At 37.9% G+C, this 20,738-nt stretch overlaps 1 protein-coding gene across 2 annotated transcripts in view; it reads right to left on the bottom strand.

Moving 5' to 3' along the window:
• Nucleotides 1–20,738, bottom strand: part of PREX2 (phosphatidylinositol-3,4,5-trisphosphate dependent Rac exchange factor 2) — a 173,365-nt gene that overhangs the window by 32,457 nt on the left and 120,170 nt on the right. For both annotated transcript variants that reach the window (XM_071420634.1, XM_071420644.1), the window contains 4 exons: nt 19,736–19,838; nt 18,042–18,185; nt 13,926–14,040; nt 851–917 (listed from right to left, as the gene is read on the bottom strand). In XM_071420634.1, coding sequence (XP_071276735.1) covers nt 851–917; nt 13,926–14,040; nt 18,042–18,185; nt 19,736–19,838 — 429 coding nt within the window. The remainder of the gene's footprint in view (nt 1–850; nt 918–13,925; nt 14,041–18,041; nt 18,186–19,735; nt 19,839–20,738) is intronic.

Below are 20,738 nucleotides of genomic sequence, written 5' to 3'. Positions count from 1 at the left end.
TGCCCTTGAACTTTTTGCTGAAATGGATAGGGAACAGGTTTAGGGGCAACAAGCACTTCCCTCACAACTAAACATCCCCTGCTGCACCTGTGACTGCCAGGCAAGCTGCTGACTCCCCAGGGAAGGAGTGGCAAATGTCCTTCTTCCCCTGTGTGCAGTCCTGCATGGATCCAAGAAATAGGAACCACCAGTCTGTTAAAACCAGGGCTGATACTGACATAAAATTTTAGTCTGACATAGAGCTCAGCTGATGAGCAGTTATTTCTCAAGCCATAGTAGCTCAATCACTTTCACAGGCAAGACCCCAGGAATTTCTTTATTCCCCCTACTGGGGTGCAATGCAGGAATTAACTCTTCAACGAGGGAATAGAGCATTAAATGAATTTTTATAGCCCCTGGGATCTCTCAGCCACAGAGGTTTAAAGAGAGATGAAAGCATTTGAAGAAAGCCTAAATAAGAATATTCAGAAGAAAGTCTTCTGAGCGGGATGCTGAAGGAGTATTTAATTTGGAAAAGCACTTCCAGCTTTCAGAACAAAGAATTTCTGCCTGCACCTCACATGCTCCCAGGGCAGCAGCATTGCTCTGAAAGTACAGTGAAAAAGGAAGGTAATGATTCCTCTTCTCAAATACAGATACCCAGATACCCTCCTGCCACACCTTTTAATCAGAACCACATGGTACCACCTACCCCAAAAAACACAGGTGGGACAAAAAGCTGCAAGAGAGCTCCTCCTTTCCCTGCCCCTCTCCCCCCAGCTTTAAACAATTCAATTTTTGATGGAGTAAGTCTCAGTAACACAGTGTATAACATGCAGAGTTTAATTAGGCACGTAACATTTTTATTTACCTTATCTATATAAGCTGCTTTAGATGTTGAATTTGGAGGCAAGTTTGACTTGTCCAGGTAGAATGCCCTGAAAGAACAAACAAATAGAGTAAGGCAAAAACTAATTGTTTCAAGTCCTGAACAAAATTTCTACAAGGGACTATTCTTAAACAACATCCTAAGGTTGGAGGGTGTTTTACCTTATGGAAAGAGAGGGTCAAGGAGTAATACAATACAGGCACTATCACTCCTTCTTTTAAAGTAATTAAATAAAAAGCAATAAAATAAAGACCTTTTTTATTCTGGAGACAAAAAACTGTCCCTCTGCCCTTTGGCAGTACCGTGCAAAATTTTAACATCTAGTTATAAGAAAAAAGAAAAAAGGGGATCTGAAAGTGATTTCCAACAAAGCTACCCATGGAAAAAAAAGTCTGTGGCATCTGTATAGATTTTAAGAGTGACTTTGGGAAAAATGGCATAGAAACAGTGCCTGAGCCTCACATTCTACAAGCTTTTTTTATATCTGCTGTATATAAGTGCAGTAACATAAAAGCAGAATCCCCAACATGAAACACAGTACTGACAGAGGAAACATATACATGTTCATAATATAAAAAGAAACGAAAAAGCAGAAACCCTACTGGGGACAAATATGCATTATACATGTCTTCTTCAATTCAGGAACCCCAGAGGAAATTTGTTTTAGCTTTCCAACTTTTAAGCACATTAATTGCTCACCACAGAGGAGCGATCATTAAGCATCTCAGAGGTAAATATCACACATATCTTTGTGATAAGATCACAGGTTTTAGTGCCTCTGCAGCAACACTGAAATAAGTCTGTCACTGCCACAGCAGTGAAGCTGGACCAACCAGATGATCTTTAAAGGTTGTCTAACCCAAACCATTCCATGTTTCTCTGATCACAAAACTCATTCTGCTGGTAGTAAAGGTCCTAAAATCTCCTGTGGCAGCTGAAAACAGAAATATTCGGTAGGCCTCCCTACCTACCAGTGAGAACCAGGCAGCAGCTACTAATGCAGAAACCCTGGGCAGCATTTAAATGAAACAGAAGAAGAGAAACCCAACTGAACTGTGGAACACATAGGGGAAAAAAGAGAGATTCTCCAGTGATAACCTCAAGGTATCACTGTGATCTATCTCCACTGTGTGTGCTCAAGGCACAGACCTGACTAAAGGCCACAAGTGAGCCACAACCCAGGCTGGAACTAAGGAGTTTGGTTGCCAAATTTCAGTTGATCTACAGTATGGAGAAAAAAAAAGATTGTTTTCTTGCATCCTAGCTCTCAAACAAGAGGATCAGCTGGATACCCCAGTCATTAAAGCACTGATTCATGTAGTACACAAGGCTAAAATTGCTCCCCCTCTTATTTTATTATTTCATCTGGGAGAGAAGTTACATTGTTGCACACTTGCTGGGCAGGAGTGCAGACTGCAGATCTGAATACCTGTTACTCTTCAATAATCTGCAATAATTTAGTTGATTTAAAAAAATCCATCCAATCCATCCATTATTTGTTTGTTGTTTGTAGTTTTGAAAAACAAATTGTCCCAAATTTAAGGTTTGAATTCATTCCCTCAGAAAGCACAGCAAAGATAATCTAGTTCTGTTATTCCACTAAGCCTGTTGCATGATCCACAATGCACTCTGTGTCAAAGGAAGCTGGACACTATTGAAAGGAAAAGAGGTTTGTAGAGAAAATTACTCATAAATCACTTTGAGTGGCCACAGCACATAAAAGCTACCTCAGCAGCAGCAGACCAACCTTTTCTCTTTGTTAGCAAAGCTACAAAACAAAGCCTCATGCTGCTTTCCCCTGAACGTTATCAGACTGAAAGTCTATACTGCTTTTTCCTGCCATACAATAGAAAAATCTGCTTCATTCAGAGACTGTTCAGCAATCCCATCTCTTTGGACTGTTATTCCAGCAAATTCATCTGCATTAAATAAAACCAGAAACCAAATATGGAACAGTACACTAATTAATGGGGTACATGGAATATAATTAACTCAAGAGTATAAAATGAAGCAACACAGACACTGGAATAGAATATGTGGTTATAGGAATTACTCCATTAATTCAGGCAATTATTCACTAACCTAAAAAAACCCAAACAAAAAATCAACTTTACACAACATTCATTTAAAATATAAAAATATCCTGTTACAAGTGAAACTATTCCTTCCCATCAGATAACACTCCCAGATGTTTCTCGAGTGCTTTATTTTTATTGCTTTTCATAAGAACTGTCTTCAGTATTTTACAGAACATGACAACCTGTGGACAGCATATAAATTTCCAAAGCACTTCGCTTAATTACTAAATGCTTGTTAAGGTCCTTAATCATATTTTATGGGAAAAGTTAATGGCAATCTTGGCATGGTGCCAAATTTGGACAATATTTTCTAATCCATTTGAAATGAACCAGAATGAAATCATAGTTCTTTGTCTCCAAATGTGATGTTCGTTTAGCTTTTAAAGCCTTGCAATTTCTCTAAGATCCAGCAGAAAAGCCTTCCTTTAAAAAAAAGAAAAGGTAGATAATCCAATACACAATAAATCTACTGAGGATTATTGTTGTGTTCGACTTTTGTAAGATATCCCCTACACAGCAATGTCAAATAAGAGGGACAAGTATCTCAGAGAAACTAACATCAGGGTAAGGTAACAAACATCTTAGGGTTCAAAAAGTAAAATCTCTCACAAGATAAAGGCTTTCCCAAGATGTCTTCCCACAACCTGAGTACAAAGGAAATGCAGAAGTACTGATGTTTTCTTAGTGAAACATTTTACAGGGTACCCTCCAAAGCTGACACAGACATGTATAAAGTCCTGAAAATTGAAATTTTGCAAATAGAAGCCTAAGAAGGTTTCAGACCTGCAGAGACACGCATTCCTGAGTAACTTGGAACAGAAAGATAATTCAAGCAAATCCAAGTGTTTAGTCTTATTCTCAATTTCTTGTGCCAGTAAGCCCACAGGGTTATCCTAGGTATTGCTAATCTTTTTTTTGAAAAAGGATAGTAAAAAAATAATTGAAGAGGGGGAGGTTATGGCATTAAATACCACCAAGTTTTTGGTTCTGCTCTAGAAAGATTTTGCTTTCATGTTACAGCACAGAAGAATTTAGCATTTTATTTCCACAACCTGTGTGGCAAACATATAAATTAGTTCCTACTGTCCTCAACAGAAGCATGGAAATGGATCTCAATTCTACTAGATTTTTTATCCCTCAGTCACAAGATATTAAAGACCATCTAAAAAAGCACAGTCAGCAATCTGAGAAAGGACTCATTAGAACAGAGGTGTGGAGTAGGGAAGTGTGGGAATCCTTAATTATTTTCTTCAGCTCGAATTAAAAAGCACATATTTATGACACAGATAAACAGTATCTCTGTATTTCTGCATCTATGTGCACACATACAGAATTGTTATTAAAGAAATACAGAAGTGTTTCTTTAATAACAATTTAATAACAATGTTCTGCCATCTAGCTTTTAACTACACAGGTGAGAGAGTGTGTAACATGCTTATGTATATATGTGTGTGTATATAAATTAATACATATACGTTTGTAAATACATTTATATACATCTAATATATATGTAAAAATTCCTTTTCTGTAGTAAATGTGTCCATTTTCTGTTATAGCAAATTATTTCATGTATTCTTGCCACTAAATGGCAAATCTCAATAAATGATAGATTACCAAGTAGAATTACCTTCTCAACCCATGCTAAGACTTAGCAATTTTAAATCATGTCTCCTAGCATCTGTCAGCAATACAATCCTATGTACAGCATCACCAGCATCCTTAGTAGTTACAGAGAGTTTTAATTTTAACAACTGAAAAGCTTTGTGACAGTACCATGACTTTAAATTGTCAAAGAGCATATACAGTAATATTTTGACCTCTCACAACTATTGTGAAAACTGAAGTGCAGTTTTTTGAAGTGCAGTACTGAAGGAAAACTTTAGTACCATGTGGCTCTAATCACATTGTAACTTGTGTTTCATGAGTAAGCAACTCAGTATGCCCTACCCCTTAGTAAGGTCCTAGCACTCTTGTACTCATCACTGGTGAGGCCACACCTCCAATCCTGTGCTCAATTTTGGGGCCCTCACTACAAGGAAGACCCCAAGAGGCTGGACTGTGTCCAGAGGAGGGCAATGAAGATGGAGAAAAGCCTGGAGCACAAGTCTTACAAGGAGCAACTGAGGGAGCTGGGTTTGTTTAGCCTGAAGAAAAGGAGGCCCAGGAGAGACCTTATTGTTCTTGTCATGAGGTGGGGGTTGGCCTCTTCTCCCACAAAGTAAGTGGCAGAACAAGAGGAAATGGCCTCAATCTGTGCTAGGGGAGGATTAGATTGGTTATTAGGAAAAGCCAGGACAGATTGCAACGGACATGGTTGAGTCACTCTCCCTGGAGGTATTCAAAAGATGTGTAGATATGGCACTCATGGACATGGTTTAGTGGTGGACTTGGCAGTGCTGGGTTAACAGTTGGACTCAATCTTAAAGGTCTTTTCCAAACCTAAATAATTCTATGATTCCTGGCACAACCCCATCACAAAGTGGCAAACCAGCTTTTGTCAGTCCCTCCTGATGGCATGGTTTAGGAATTGTATTCTCTAATTTAGTCTTTCCCCTGAAACCACTCCAAGCCACGCACCATCATCCGCTCCCCCTTCCCCTGCATTGGGCTGGAGAGGAGAATTGGAGTCACAAAAGGTAAAGATCACAGGTCGAGATAAGAACAATTTCCTAGAAACAGCAGTGGGGCAAGAAAACAAACAGTAAGAGCAACAATATTAATGACAAAAGTGTTCAAAACAGAGTGATTCCCACACAAAAATGGTCTCTGTGGAGCCCACAATCCAACCACAGCCATGCCCCCCCATGCTCCCTCTGGCTCAGGACCATCACCACATTTACTCCATGAGCAGGAACCTCTTCTCCTTGGAAGAGACTCCCTTCCCCTGCCCCTGGCAATGATGGAAGGTGGTCTAGAACAATCTCCAGGTCCTAGCCATGTCCCTCCTGGCTGCTGCAGAAATTAACCCTGTCCTGGCTGGGAACAGGACAATTATTATTTTTTTTTTCCCTGTACTGTGGGAAATAGTGCAGGCTTTGGTGAAGGGGATGCTACTGTATGGTGAGGCAAGAAAAATACATAGAGAAGAGAAAAATTTATCAGGTTTAATAATGCATTTAAATACTTACAAGTGGGGAGGGTATTAAGAAAATTTCAAGAAATGACACTTAAGGACTTCCTTGGCAAACATCTGTTTTAGTGGACTAGACTGGGAGTACAGCAGGGACACAAACTCAGCTCTTGAAAACCAAATTCCTAAGAAACTAGGCTCTTAAACTAAGGGGAGGAATCTTTATAATGCTCCTCATTTTCTTGCAAGACTGCATCATCTGGCTAAACTACTGGTCTCCCAGCAATTTAAACTATCTTCAGCCTATGAGTAAGGTATGATGAGCAACTGGCACTAGAATGAGCACAAGTATCTGAAGTAGAAACAGAGGAGGATGCTTGCAAAGCAACAGTCCTGCTATCCAAGCAGGCCTTTCACAGCCCTACTCTTAAACCTTTGTAAACACAAGAGCAGGGCATTACATAAATGTAAGCATAGAAATGTCAAGACAGAAAATCATGGATGACCAAAAAATGGGGAAAAAGCTCCAGTTTGCTCAATGTAATACTGCCTACTTTTCACCTGTTTTCCAGAATTTAGTCTCCAGCATCTCTACCTACATCCAAGGGCACTTGAAACCATCTTATTTGTGATGTGAAAGGGAAGTTCTTTGACCACAGACCTGTAATAGGTGCCCTCCTGCTTCTCCCATCACTGTCAAAACAGCCAAATTCACACTGAACCAAATAATGCTAAGAGCTTCCACATTTCTCTTTCAGACAATGGATGTCTCCTTTTTAGCTCTGGATATTCTAGACATGGAATAAACTGTTTAAAGAGACGACATGCCAAATATTCATCATGTGGCAGGGGTTTCAACTGCTGCAGGCTTGGATTCCTATCAGTGACCAGGAGTGAAAGAAAAGGCTCCTGATCACTGCAGATCCACATTCTCTGGGCTTGCAGCAATTAAGGAAATCAGGATGAACCTGATGTCCACCTCAGTGAGTAAAGAGTCAGTACATAGAATCTACCAAGACTCATCACTTTCAATTACAGAACACTATTCATAATAAATACTGATCCTATTCTGTCCAAAGTCTAAAGAAAGAATTAATTTACATTCACAGAATGAGCACAGCATGGAAAAAGGAAAAAAAAAAATCCCAAAGCTAAATTCAAGCCATCTGGCAATATCTTTTAGATCAGCTAGACAAATTTCATTTACTTTTCCCAGGATTTCTCTATCCTCTCTGGTCTTGCTTCACTTATATGCAATGAATCTTAATTTCTGTTCTATCTAAAGTACTTCTTACTAAGTTCATCAGGAGACAAACTTAGCTATTATTTCTTTGTTATATCCTTCAGAGTGAATACTTAATTTTCAATTAAAGACTCTGCATTTAGAGGGAGTTATGTCACAAATTTCTAGACATTTGGAATCACATCTTAAAAATCTAAGAGCCATTAGATTTCCAATGTTTATAGTCATAGGAAATACTTGATAACTTTGTAGTATTGCAGTCCTGCTTTACTGCTGCTGTTTTGAGCACAAAGCTGTGTATCAAACAGGTAGTATTGAATACCAGGAAGCAGTTTTTCAATGTCATTTAGAAATATCTCACTGTAACAAAAAGAAAATATTATCACAGAATCACTCTCTGACACCCATAAGTCTCCTCACATCACTCTTCTGAACTTGATGGCAATGACAGAAACTGTTAGTTGCTCATTAACATGTCACTCACTGAGCTGAACAGACATGAAGGAAGGATCCACCACAGGACAAGAGTAGCACAAGGACAAGCAAAATAAGCTTCTTGACCACTTGAGCATTTGCTTTGGAAAAGCTTTGCACTGGAAACAGTAGGGCAAGGAGTCTGTCAGCCTTAAGGTGGATTTCAATGTATTTACTACAGGAATTGATACATGATCTAGCCTTTTTGATAATGCAGGTATTGCCTAGAGGCCTCATCATTTTGTTTCAGAGACAAACAAGTTCTTTCTTTCACAGTAATTAACTACCTTTAAGTGGATTCATCCTTTATGTCATTGTAACTCATTTACAGCAAAGCAACTATTAGAGAATTTTAGTTCAGCCTGAAGCCATGAGTGCCATCACATCTATTTTCTGCCTTGACTAAATTATACAGGATACAGAAAGCATCATCCTGCCAAGAAGCCTGCAGCTTGAGAGGCTGTTGTGCATTTATACATGCATGTATAAATAAAAAAGATGTTACATTCCTGAGATTTTGTTCCATGTTTGCAGATATTCTAGAGGCAGAAATGGTTTCCTTTTCTTATCTTTCTGAAAATCAAAAGAAACAAGAAACCCCAACAACACGAAAACCTCCTGAAATGTAACAATCCTGAATAAAGAATTCAATTAAATTTGCCACTGCTCTGTGGAGGATTACTTATGACATAAATACAGGAGGCTTCAGACAGAAAAATTGTTTGAAGTTACATTGTAAACGAAACTCTTTAAAATGACAAATATTACATTCAGTGTAATCAGATGTTCAATGTAATGAGGGTAGTTAGCTAAATCATTTGTCGTTAGATTCACTGATTATAATTGCTTCCTTAGCATAACAGACTTGCATTTACCTCCCAAAATGATATCCAAGAAAGCAGCAACATAGGGAGAAAAACCTAACAAAAACCCAAGAAAACTCAAACAAAATCCACTTTTTTCCCCCCCCCTTTACTGCTTGCTTTAATTTTTCTTCTATTATGGCTGTACAACAGAGTACAGAAGTAGCTGCCAATAAGCTTGGACACAGCTGACTTCAAAGAATAGTTCCAAATCACACAGAATGGTAGGCAGGAAGGAAGGAACATTTTTTCCAGACTTTCTTTCTCTATTGATGCACAGGCGAGTTAATTACTATCCAGTGGTAATTAACACCCACACCAGTCGTGGGGATGTGCAGCAGCCCTCAGCTGTCTTTCCCACAGCATGATCCTATCTTTGGAGTAAAGAACTGGGTCATCATATAATCAGGGGTGTCACAAGAAAGTGCCATGCTGAGGATAAGAGAAAATTAATGGAAAAGCAGAACTCTCCTGACCTCACCTTCATCTATTATTTTTCTCATTTCCTCTGTACATTCCCAGTCTTGCACCATAACATGAGAAAACAAATTTTGAAGGGGTTTAGATATCTAAATGTGAGCATACATTTCTGAAGAAGCATTAAAATTGTTCATCTATCTAAAAACCATTAATTTCTCTAATTTCTTATTAGCTAAAGACGATACGCATAAACAGATTTGGAATCCAAGCACGTCTATTGATGTGCAGTTTTCAGCACCTATAGACCACCACAGTTTGCCCTTGCAGTCAGCAATGAAAGCAAAGCACACTGCAGAGACACAGAAGCTGGAAGTAGGCTTGGTACAGCCACAGCCCTGCACCCTGCTGAAAGCCCTGTGCCCTGAACATCCTCTCTGCCTTTGTGATGCACCCCCTACGTGCACAGACGTATCCAGGAAAAAACCTCCTATGGCATAGATGCGCTTGGACTTTTCTGATTAAGCAGCTAACCAGAAGCACCTGTAGAAAACTGCATTTTAATAGAATGTCATAGGAGGGACACCTTTTACCCAGAATGAGAAGTCACACTACAAAAAACCTAAAAAAAACCATCACCAGCAGCAAGGAAAAAAAAAAAAAAGATTAATCTGATAAAATGTCAAATACAGAGATAGGAAGACTGAAAAAGCAAGATTTTTTTTTTCCTACTGCACACTCAAATTCTCATCCTGGGCCAGCAAGTCCAAACCTATGATAACTTGGACAAACATTACAGAAGTTTTCATTCTGACACTGAAAGTCCATTTTCAAAAATGGCTTACTTTTTGCAGGAAGCTAATCCCAAACCCTATTTCTCTAAGGATAAAAACTGTTCTCATATCCAACTAAATGTTTTACTTGGAGGTCACTGTTCAGTCCAAAGACTGTCTGAGCTATGGCCATGCAGCTAACCTGTCATGGTCTGCTCCAGCTTCCAACAGGCTTGCATCACAACCAATCTGACCATCACAGCACAGACCATAAGATTTATTTCTATTCAATGCAGTAAGAGCTAGCATACTGAACCCTGCTGCAGGAAACAGATCTCTATCAGTTATGAAGACCATATTCAAAGGACAGAATGTATTTTAAACAAATAATGCTTAAATTGTAATTTTGAAGCATTACTGCTTCAAGTTTACCTTCATGCTTTTACAATTACATGGCTCAAGACTTGCAAGACAATATTTAAATCAATTAAGCAGTCTGAGTAAATATAGTGCATTTGTGAGATTTTGTTAATCCTACCAGCATTTGTAGTAATTATGGATTTGAACACCATTGTGTCCTGCACTATTGAAGCAAAATAATGTCTGGTATCTGTAACAGCAAAAGGATTGATTCAGGATGAAAAAAGCCTGTTTGAAAGTCAAGGAGTACCAAAGGAGGAAAATGGGGACAAGTGGAAGGAGGAAGGAGAATACAGAAAGGTCTCACTTAACACTGACCTCCATAGTGGTCAGACACACAGGTTCTTTTTAGTCTGCTGCTAAATTAGAAGACAACTGCTGAGCTATCAAACATATAGTAATAAAGATCTTGAAAAATCTCTGCTGACCTAATTACTTGCACTTGGATGTACTGGATGTTCCTGATTAGCAAACAATTTGATCAGGTTCAAGTTACATTGCTGGCAACTACTAGCACCAGCTCAGTTCTCAAACAGAATTTGAACATAACTTTATTTTCCTTACCAGTGTCACAGAAACAGAATTGGTGAAGTATAAATATAAGTGCAATTTGAAAAAAAAATCCAGCATGATTAAGAATAATTGTGGGTTAGATGCTGAAAATTTCTCAGAAGATTGAAATCTCATAAACTAGGTATTGGTTGTTTTGTTGATTTTCTTTAAATAACATTTTTATTTCAATAAAGCACTTCCCACATACTGCTGGCATAGAGGATGTTGCCTCAGGAATTGCAGGAGAACTCAACTTGAGCTCATCTTAGAACAAAAGTTCCTTTATTTTACTAATAAGATTCAAATAGCTAGGGTTAATTCCATTCCAGAAGATGGAGAAACATTTCCTCCATTCCACATAAGCATGAAATTCTATAACCAATTTTCAACTGTCTTTCATGCATTCTCATAAAAATGATGATCTTATCAATGACTATTTCATAGCTGAGGTAGTATTTGAAAAAGCCCCAAAGCAAGAACCATGAAAGACAGAAGCTTTTTCAATGATGCTCAAATCAGTGTCAAGGAGGACAAGTTTGCACCTGGATTTATTGCATCAGTTCTGATATTGTAGAAAAGCTGGTCAGAGTTCCAGAGTTCTGAATGACCTCTGCAATAAAAGCAAAGGTTCAGCTTTTTGACTTAATGGCTATCCTTCCCAAAATCCACTAAAAATTCCCTAATACATCTTTTCATTCATTCAAATAAATAATCTGTATATTAATCCTTTTGAAGCACATATCTGTATGAGATCCATCACCCAAAAATATTTTACGTACTGAAACTTTAACAAGACTTTACTGCAAGAAATGAAGAGGTAGCTGAGCAAAGACACTACTCATTTTTTAATTTACTCTCCTGCTTGGGTACATACCAAGTTAGGCCACCATCTCTGTTTGCAGCTGGGACCACACACAACCAAGGGGTCTCTTATTTCACAGTATTATTGGAGCATTATTAACTCAGGAATAAGAGAAATTGAACTTGTTTCCTGAGTTCTCATCAATGGATGCCTGGGATGCAGTGTCACTGCCAAACATTGCTTTCTTTCCCACTAGTCCCACACTTTTTCTTCTCCCACACTTTTTCCATTGCCATTGCTCCCACTTGTTTTTGGCTGCTGTAGTGATGGAGAGATTATAAAATGGTCATCAGATGGTCATCAAACAAGCAAGCAGCACATTCCTTTTCTATGGAGAAAGAACAGCTTATGGGTTCTATCTTAGATGCCTTATTTTACTATTGATTAAGAGGTGCTGCATGGTGGATTTCTTCCACATGAAGTATTATTGCACTTGAGTATGTTTCCAGGGAATATTTAATTTCCTTTTTTTATTTTTTCTTTAGAGCAATTACCCAAATGTTAATATCTTTTGCCGCTGTAGTTACTTCATTAGATTCTCCTGGCCAAACACCTACACAGGCTAGCAAATAGCAGAACAAGAATGAAGCATCTGCTTTTCTGTTTTTCCTCTTCACATTTTGTCAGTTATTTCCTGAAGCTGTTTGTGCTGCACTTAAGAAATGGGCAGAGTTCACCAGAAAGCAAACAAATCAATTACTGAATGTTCTAGTCAGACATTAGAGAACTGAAAAAAACAAAAATTCTTTTCCTGTTCTTCTGCCTGGGCAGAGATACCCATGGTAATTTTTGTTAATGATAAGTTTTTCATGGTAACTTCTTATAAAACTAGGTCTTGAAGCTTAGCAACTCATCAGAGCTGTGAATCACAACACTGTAAAGAGGAATGTACCTCATTATAGCCACAGCATGAATGGAGGACCTAACTCATGAGGTAAGCAAGGTCAAGGAACATTAGGGCATAGAGTCAGGAAGAATTTATTTTAAGGATTTTCATGGGAGGTTAAATTGGTCCTATTCATAGAAAAAAAAACCAACACAAAACGTCTTGCCTTGTCTAACTGATAGACTCTCTTTCCAAAACTAGCTGATTTCATCTAGGCCAAATACTGGCATGACCAAAGTTCTCTGAAAACTGATTTATAACATAAACCTTGTCACATAAACATTCAGGAGGCACTTTTTTCCCAAATAGGAAGTGTGAATACAAGAAGATGGAAAACAGACTAAAGGAATACATTTATCATTGACGTACAAATGCAGACAGAGATGTCACACAGAAAAATGAAATATCCCATACTTACTGAATGTAATTGGCTTTAAAATCACTTTTGCTATAGCAGTACTTAGTTTAAAACAGAATCTAGAAATCCCACTGCTTTAATAACAAATAAGATAAATGATTTAGCAAGATCCATGAAGAAAACCTTCCAGAGAGAACCAACAGGTAAAGGAATTGCAAAGAGATCCTCATTTATCTTCTTCACCCTTCTCCATTGTCCTTGAGCTTTTTTTAACTCCTGTTCTCTGCTGCCTTTATAAACTGCCTAATCGTCCTGGTGAAATGACATTTCCATCCAATTCAAGAATTTTAGAAGTGAATAGATGTAGTTTTACCACAGTCCTTTGCACTCTTCAACTCATGTGGCAAGTAAGAATACTCAAACAGGTGTTTTGCACAGACACAGGGAGACACAAGAGTCATCTATGTAGCCATTTTCCTTACTTTACTTCGTAAGTAACAGATTATTTTGTGTAATAGAAATTCTGTCTTAATGAAACTCCTTAATGAAATATGTACCAAAATACAAAAGCTGCATAATTTCTACAAACACTGGCAAGTATGCACTCTGTAAACCATAGCCATTGCTGATGCAGACATCCAAATAGGTCTGTATTCCCATTAGTATGGTGGGGTGGGGGGAGAATGAGCAGGAAAAGAACATTATTTTTCAAGTCCTATTCTGTAGAAATTAGGTAAATACAGTCCATAAAATCAGATCATAATGTATAGCAATTCTGATACTCCACTTGTGATCAAGTAGACCTTTCCTTTTCTATATGCATTATTGCAACAACCTGGAGGCAATTACAGCTAAAACTTTCAGGATAAAAAAATTTTGTAAAAGTAACTGAACAGTGCAGAAATCAAAAAAGTCAGAATCATGAATCTTGGATCTTACTCAATCATGAACCTAAAGCCAATCACCATACAACAGATTTCAGTTTAAAGCTGTGTCACAGAAACTGAGTTGAAAAACAGAACTCTGTAAGCTAATTGCAGGAATGCTGGTTTATTACCCACCGTAGCTTCTGGTTATACTGCTTGACTTTTTCCAGTGAGGCAGCATTAATCTGAGCTTGAAATTCTTCCACTGAGACACTGTCCCTGTAATAGTATCCTTCCATGCTCTCCAATGCTGTGAAAAGAGAAAGGAGAGTGGAAAAGAGAGAGATCAGTATTAAATATTTAATAATTGCCTTCTTTGTAGTTTTGTTCACACACAAGTGAATTACTTTTTAACCCTGAGGCTGTGACCCTACTGTGAATCACTGAGCTGTTTCCATATGTCATCAAATTCATACAGATCTCTCTTAAAAATTTCATTTACAAGAAAAATTATATTTCTTGCCCTGTGGAAAATAGAAGAGAGAGCACTAATTTGAGTTCCTTTGCTCTAATTAAAGTACTCCTGCCTTTTGAATGCAAATGTGAGGTTTAATTCTGATACATCCTGGAAGAAAACAGTAGAATAAGCTGGGGTAATGGAAATGAAGGATCAATGTAACTTTCACAGAGAGACCTAATAACTTCTCATGAAGCCTGATTTTGGGAGATGTGGAGCACCTCAGAGATGTGGGACTCATTACCTAGAGGTTCCTCCAGTTATAGTCACTGATAATGTGAAAAATTTCTTCTAGATCAAGTAAAGCAAATTTTGCTGGATCTCTGAAAATTACCTAGAAGTTCCTTTTCAAGGTTGGTGAAGTCAAATACTTGTCTGTGTCCACCAAACCAAGGATGAATACTGCTACAAGAACTCAGGAACTAAACAGAAACTTCAATGAGAGGATTCTCATGAAAAATAGGACTGAAAATATTAAGATCTTCATATTAAGAGGTCAACCACATTAAAACATAGACCTCAAATCTTGGTGAAATATGATTTTTTTTGTGGAGAAGCGTTAAAGGCTTCACAATTAGGAACACTGCCACTTTAGAAATCCAAACACATTCTAAGAACTCATCACCCCATCAGAAAATGCAAGCCATAAGCAGAGTTTTCATGGAAACATGCTGCTGCCTTACAGCTTCAGCCGCACACAGAATATTAATTCTGCTTGTATTGCTTAATATGACCAGTTAATAAATAATTCATTCATTGTGAAAGAACATGCAAATTGCACTCCCCTTCTGTGCTTTCACAGTTTGTAATTCTCCTTCTGTGCAAAAAATATTAAGTTTCAACAGTCAGACCTGAATCTTCTTTGGTTCTAAGTCACACCAGAAAGCTCAAACAAAAATATCCACTGAACTCAATTTATAACAGCATGTTAACACAAACAGAATTGATAATCCCTACTGCTTATTTTACTGGCATGAAGTTGGTTTTATTCAATTAGATTATCCAACCGGGAAACTCAGTCATCTGTGAGGACTGGCAGGAGCACAGAGCTCTCAGAGTTCTGCCTCTGTGGGGCCACGCTCACAGGTGCAGCAGGGACTCCCATGCTGTCTGCTTTGTCCCTGCCCTCTCTGGAGGATTCAACAGTTTTTTTACCCAGTACATTAGAAAGTTCTTTTGTAAGGATGCTTTCCTTACAGAAACGTTTTCTATGGCAGTCTTCAATCCAGGATAGGATATTATGGTGTGAAGGCACAGAATTGGGAAAGCAACCAGGAAGAACAGGTGGAATCAGTGGTTAATGGGACCTGGTCTGCCCAGGGGCCCACTACTGTGCAGCCTGAGCAGGGCATCACAGGTATCTCTGCTGTTCAGTGTCTTTATCACCGACATGGAAGAGGTAAGACAAGTTTGCAGCTGATGCCAAACTTGGACAAGCAGTGGATTGCACCAAGTGCAGGGCCACACAAAGAGCCAGGCTCTTCACAATGGTACAAGCCAACAATCCACACAAATTGAAACAAGAGACATTTCAACTCAATAGAAAGAAAAAACTTTTTCACCACTAGGGCAGTCAAGTAGAGTAACAGGCTGCCCAAGAAGTTTTACAGTTTCTGTCCCTGAGTGCTTGCAAGATCCTACTTGTTAGACACCCAAGCCACCTGGTTTCATGCTGCAGCTGTTGCTCTTACGAGTGGGAGGTTGGAACAGAGGTCTCCTGAGGTCCCTCCCCATCTGAATTATTCTAACACTCTATGAAGAACTAAAAAAAAATTTAAAGCTATATATAATTAAGACACTATGTAACAATTTTAAATGAACAGAATTTTCATTTTAAATAGTGTCTTTAAATTTATTGTCAGGATCTTAAGTCTAATGAAGGAAATAGAGAAATCTAAATGCCAATAGCAGTATCTCAACAGCCCCAGTCCTGCAAGCCAGGATCCTTTTGAATGTGTACACATTTGGGTATATGGTTGAACAAAACTGTTTTTTACAGATGGAGAGATAGATAATACAGCCTGGGTAAACAACAAAAATAGTATACTGCAAATCATGCTAAATGTTGACTTGTAATTTTAGGCATGGAGCTATGACACTCCAAATAGAGAAACACAGAGATAAACAGTCTGATGTGCACTGACCTGTGCCTTTGACAAAGTATCCCAAAATCATGATTTTCTAAATGTTCCATTTGAAAATAACATCAGCCATAGTATTTTAGGCAGGAAATAACTTACCTATGTTAGCTTGGAGGAGCAAAAATTCACTTCACAAAGAAACTTAACTGAGATTTCTACATTAGTAGCTAATAAATTTCAGTTACAGATGGGAATCTACTGAGTTAGTTTGATGGCAGGTCAGCCAAACCTCATAGGAAAAAAGTGAAAAGTAGAATCCCAATCTGCTCATTAATGAGGTTAAAAAACCTGCAAAACAATGATTTTTACACTAGGATTTAAAGACTTATCCAGGACTTCTTATTCTTGGAGTCTGTTGGACTATTTTAGAGGATGCACATTGAAAATTAAAGACATTTGATATGATAAAGAAAGAAGAAACTTTCCATTCTACTGAAAAATATTAAGCAGTTGTAAACACTTGAATGGATCCTTATCCTTTATCTGACTACAGATATGCTTATCCTAAGAATCAAATTTTTTTTGGCTATTGGAAACAGAAGTGGAAAAAATTTTGCTTAATAAATCCCATAGCACACCAAATCCCCTCCCCAATCTAAAAAAACCCAGCATTTCCAGGAATTCAGCTGAACCAAGGTATTTTCTGTTCTCTCTCAAGTGCTTTTTTGTCTGCTCTTCTGAAACTTGCCTCCTGCTCAGTGTACTCGTTTCTCCCTATGACTGAAATCAATCTATTCAAAAGAAAACCACTGAAGTCTTCATTAGTTTGTTTAAAAATCTAACTCCAGAGATCTTATTTTTTTAAAAATTGTGTGTTCTAACTTTATTACAAGTTTATCTATTTATTTGTGTTTCGGTGCACTATTTTCTTTTACATCCTCCTTGTCTATCAGAGACCAAGCTTCCCTCTAAAACTTCATTTGTATGCCTGACTTCTGCCTATTCCACAGAGACCCTGGAAGCCTTTCACAAGGTGTGGAGTATTTTCAGCTCCCTGTGAAATCAAAGGTGGCTCAGGGCAATCAGCAGCTCACATTCACCATTTCAGTGGAGCAAACTTCACACTCCTGATGACTGTAATGACACTGCAGCTAATGCAGGCTGCCTGCAATTTATGAACAGCCTGAGCATCAGCACCACCATTCCTCACTTTGTAATGTTTGCAGAGCAATAACTACACAAGCCTGAAAATGCTATTTAACTCTTCACAACATTTTCAGGAGACAGAATTCTCAGGGGGATAACAATTTAGTCCTCAAATATGAAGTAATGGGAAAAAATTACGATAGCATTTGAAAGCAAAACACTTTTAAGGGCAAGTTTCATGGTCTGACTATTGTCCATTAATGGCTAAAAAGAACAAAACAATATTGATAAATGAAGATTCACTCTTTGTGGTTGAAATCATGTCACTGGCATAAACTTAAAAAATAGAGGCATAGTTATAAATTTCTATTACAGACATCCGAATTTCTTCAATTTACATTTTAATTCAAAGTCCTCAAAAAATGCCCACATTAAACAACATCTAAATATAAGCATTGTACCCTTATGTCTACAAAGGATTCAAATCAGAGTAAATAAGTGGGAGTTTAAACAGAGGTAGATATTATGTGAAAAAAGCAGGGCAGGGTGAATTTAACCTCAAGTTACCTTGTGAAAAAAGCACTGGGTGGATTTTAAATCCTCCTCCATTCTTCAGCCTTTGTGGAAGCTGTTCAAAGTGGTAACCATCAAGGTAGAAGTAAACCTTCAGTGTTTGCCGGCTTCCTTCTGCTTGGTATGTGATTGGTACATCTAAAAATACAGCCAGTGTTACAATTCGATTGTAAGCAACGACACATTCTTTTCCAGAAACTGCTGCATACAAAACTCATGCAGTTAGATAAAAAAATCACAGCAGACACAACATTCAGTATTTTTCATTATACATTGTTTCCACAGATGAGTCTCCAAGTTGAAAATGGTAACAACAAACATAGTGACTTGTATTAATATTATTACTACATAGATTTTTTTACTGTGAGCATAAATCACATTGCACCTAAATGGTAAAGATTTCAAGGATTACAAAGGAACATTTTCACTATTTATGATAATAAGAAAATACTTCTTTTCTCTTGTAGATTATGCAGAATCATGACTGAAAAAAAATTTGCCAGTTCTCGACTAGTGTAAACATAGTCAGAGTGACTGTGGTGGCAGCATTTAAACCAAAAGAAAATACAGAACTCATTACAATCCTTGAACACATGGTGTTCCTGTTTATTAGCACAGACACCTCAGTTAAAAGACCCTGCAATATGAACGGTTCATGACATAGGTACAGCATTAACTCCACATTAGGAGGCCCTCCTGGAACTGCATTTCCATGTTGTTACTGGATTTAGCAGGGCTTCTTTTGAAAACTCTCTGAGCAGGGGCCATACTTGAATCAAACCAAAATAACTATGGTCTTACACAGGCTAAATCCTACCTGACTATCAGCCCTGAGCTACTGAAATCTCCCAAGCAGAGGCAGCTTTGTGGAGCAGCTTTGTGTCCTCTGGTTTTGGTTATTGCAGAAGTTCTCTCCAGTGTGGTCTTAATCCAGCAAAGGAATTGTTTCAGAAGGGCTTGATGTGAAGCAGACATGCTTTACTCCCTTCCCAGGGGATTTATGAGACAGGGAAAAAATGAGGCCTTTTTGCTCACTAAACAAAGTTCACTGCAGGACAATATCTACTGGCTGAACATATATTAATAAAGGAATGGCTGAAAATGAGCAAAGTGTATGAACAGCAGACTGCAAAGACGGTCCTTTCCTGCTGAGTTGGGCAAGTTTTGTGAGGCAGGGTTCAGGACCCTGATCATCTGCAGCAGCAGTCTCAGAGAAAGCTTCTTGCCCAATTTAAAGTGATCCTAATTGTGCCTGTCCTGTCCTCTCAAGGAACTCTTCAAAGAGTCATTTATTTTTCACACAACAAAATGAAATGTGGTTTATGCTCCTTCATCTCATATCAGCTGTGTTTCCCTACCAAGACCTTCAAGCTATTTTTACACGCTTCTTCAACAACAGCTGGGTCTTCCAGGGACTTTCCTGATGCAGTCACACACTCCCAATGTTCATACTCCCAAAATTCAGCTAAGCAAACAATTTTGCCCCCAGGGTTACTGACATTGCCAGATAATGATTCTGCAGTGTCACCGATGATAGCAGTATTTCAGCACATTTAGGAGTATCAGGAGAGCTATACATATACTTATTCTCCATAATTCCAAGTTGTATAAGATTCCCCGTGGGAGGTGATGTTCTAGGAACAAAAAAATGTTACAAAACCAGTAAAACCCAGATATTAATTACTCACTTGCAACTAGTGGTTCTGGCTCTGATTGTCTGAAGTAAAACGTAACTTTTTCCAAGTCAAACAATGCAACCAATGTATCTTCTAGCATAGCTTGTTCATCAGCCTAAAAAAGGCAAAATAAAAATTGGAAAGGTCATCTCAGCCAGATGTTTTCCCTACCAGAAATAATATTAGAGAGCAGAACATAAAATTAACTAGAGTGTTGCATAACATTCACTGCTGCAGCGTATAACTTATTTAACTCCTAGATGAGGTAAATCTCTTCATTTCTATTCACATTTTCCCTTTTATTAGTAGTTCAGGATTATTAAAATTAATTTTATCACACCATACAGTAAATTAATAGGTAATTTATAGCTACCATTATTTCTCATGTTTTTTTAATCAAGTCATTCTGTCATTATTCTGTAAGACGCCAGAGTTTAGCACCTTGTCTTGCCACCACATCTATCTTGTAAAGCAATAGAAGGGAAATGTGAAAACTGTAATGTTTTTAGCAATTTTCTTCTAAAATTTCCATAGTTTTAGGATTTCACTCCTGAACAACATATAAGAGTTTATTGTGTCCACTCTAAGCACCAATAATTGAACCAGAAGCTGAGAGAATTTACAGCTCAGGATGACTTGCTCTTCACCTGCAAAACTCTAGGCACAAATCAAGTACATAGATGTGCCAATATTCTGATTTGCACCTATAGTTCACTCTGTGCACCCCTGAGCTAAAGAGGTAGTTAAAGAGATCCAGGATTTCTCAAGACATTTAACTGAACCTTTAAAAAGGAAAATAGTAATCTACATTATGTTTATCTTGAGTTAACTATGCAGACCAATTATAGCTTAAATCAATAATCACTTAAAGCAATTCTATTCCTTATACAGCCCTCCCCTGGCTCTTTAGATTAGCAAGAGCCAAAAGAAAATCAGAATCATGTGTTTTTCCCCCTCTAAAAACAGAAACAGTAGGATGGCATGAATAATAGCTATCCATAAATTGACAATAAAT

Source organism: Agelaius tricolor, unplaced genomic scaffold (genome assembly GCF_023055355.1).
Source record: "Agelaius tricolor isolate 1412-34295 unplaced genomic scaffold, bAgeTri1.0.p SCAF_2, whole genome shotgun sequence".
Classification (NCBI taxonomy): Eukaryota; Metazoa; Chordata; class Aves; order Passeriformes; family Icteridae; genus Agelaius; species Agelaius tricolor.
This window is presented reverse-complemented; position numbering and strand designations above follow the sequence as displayed.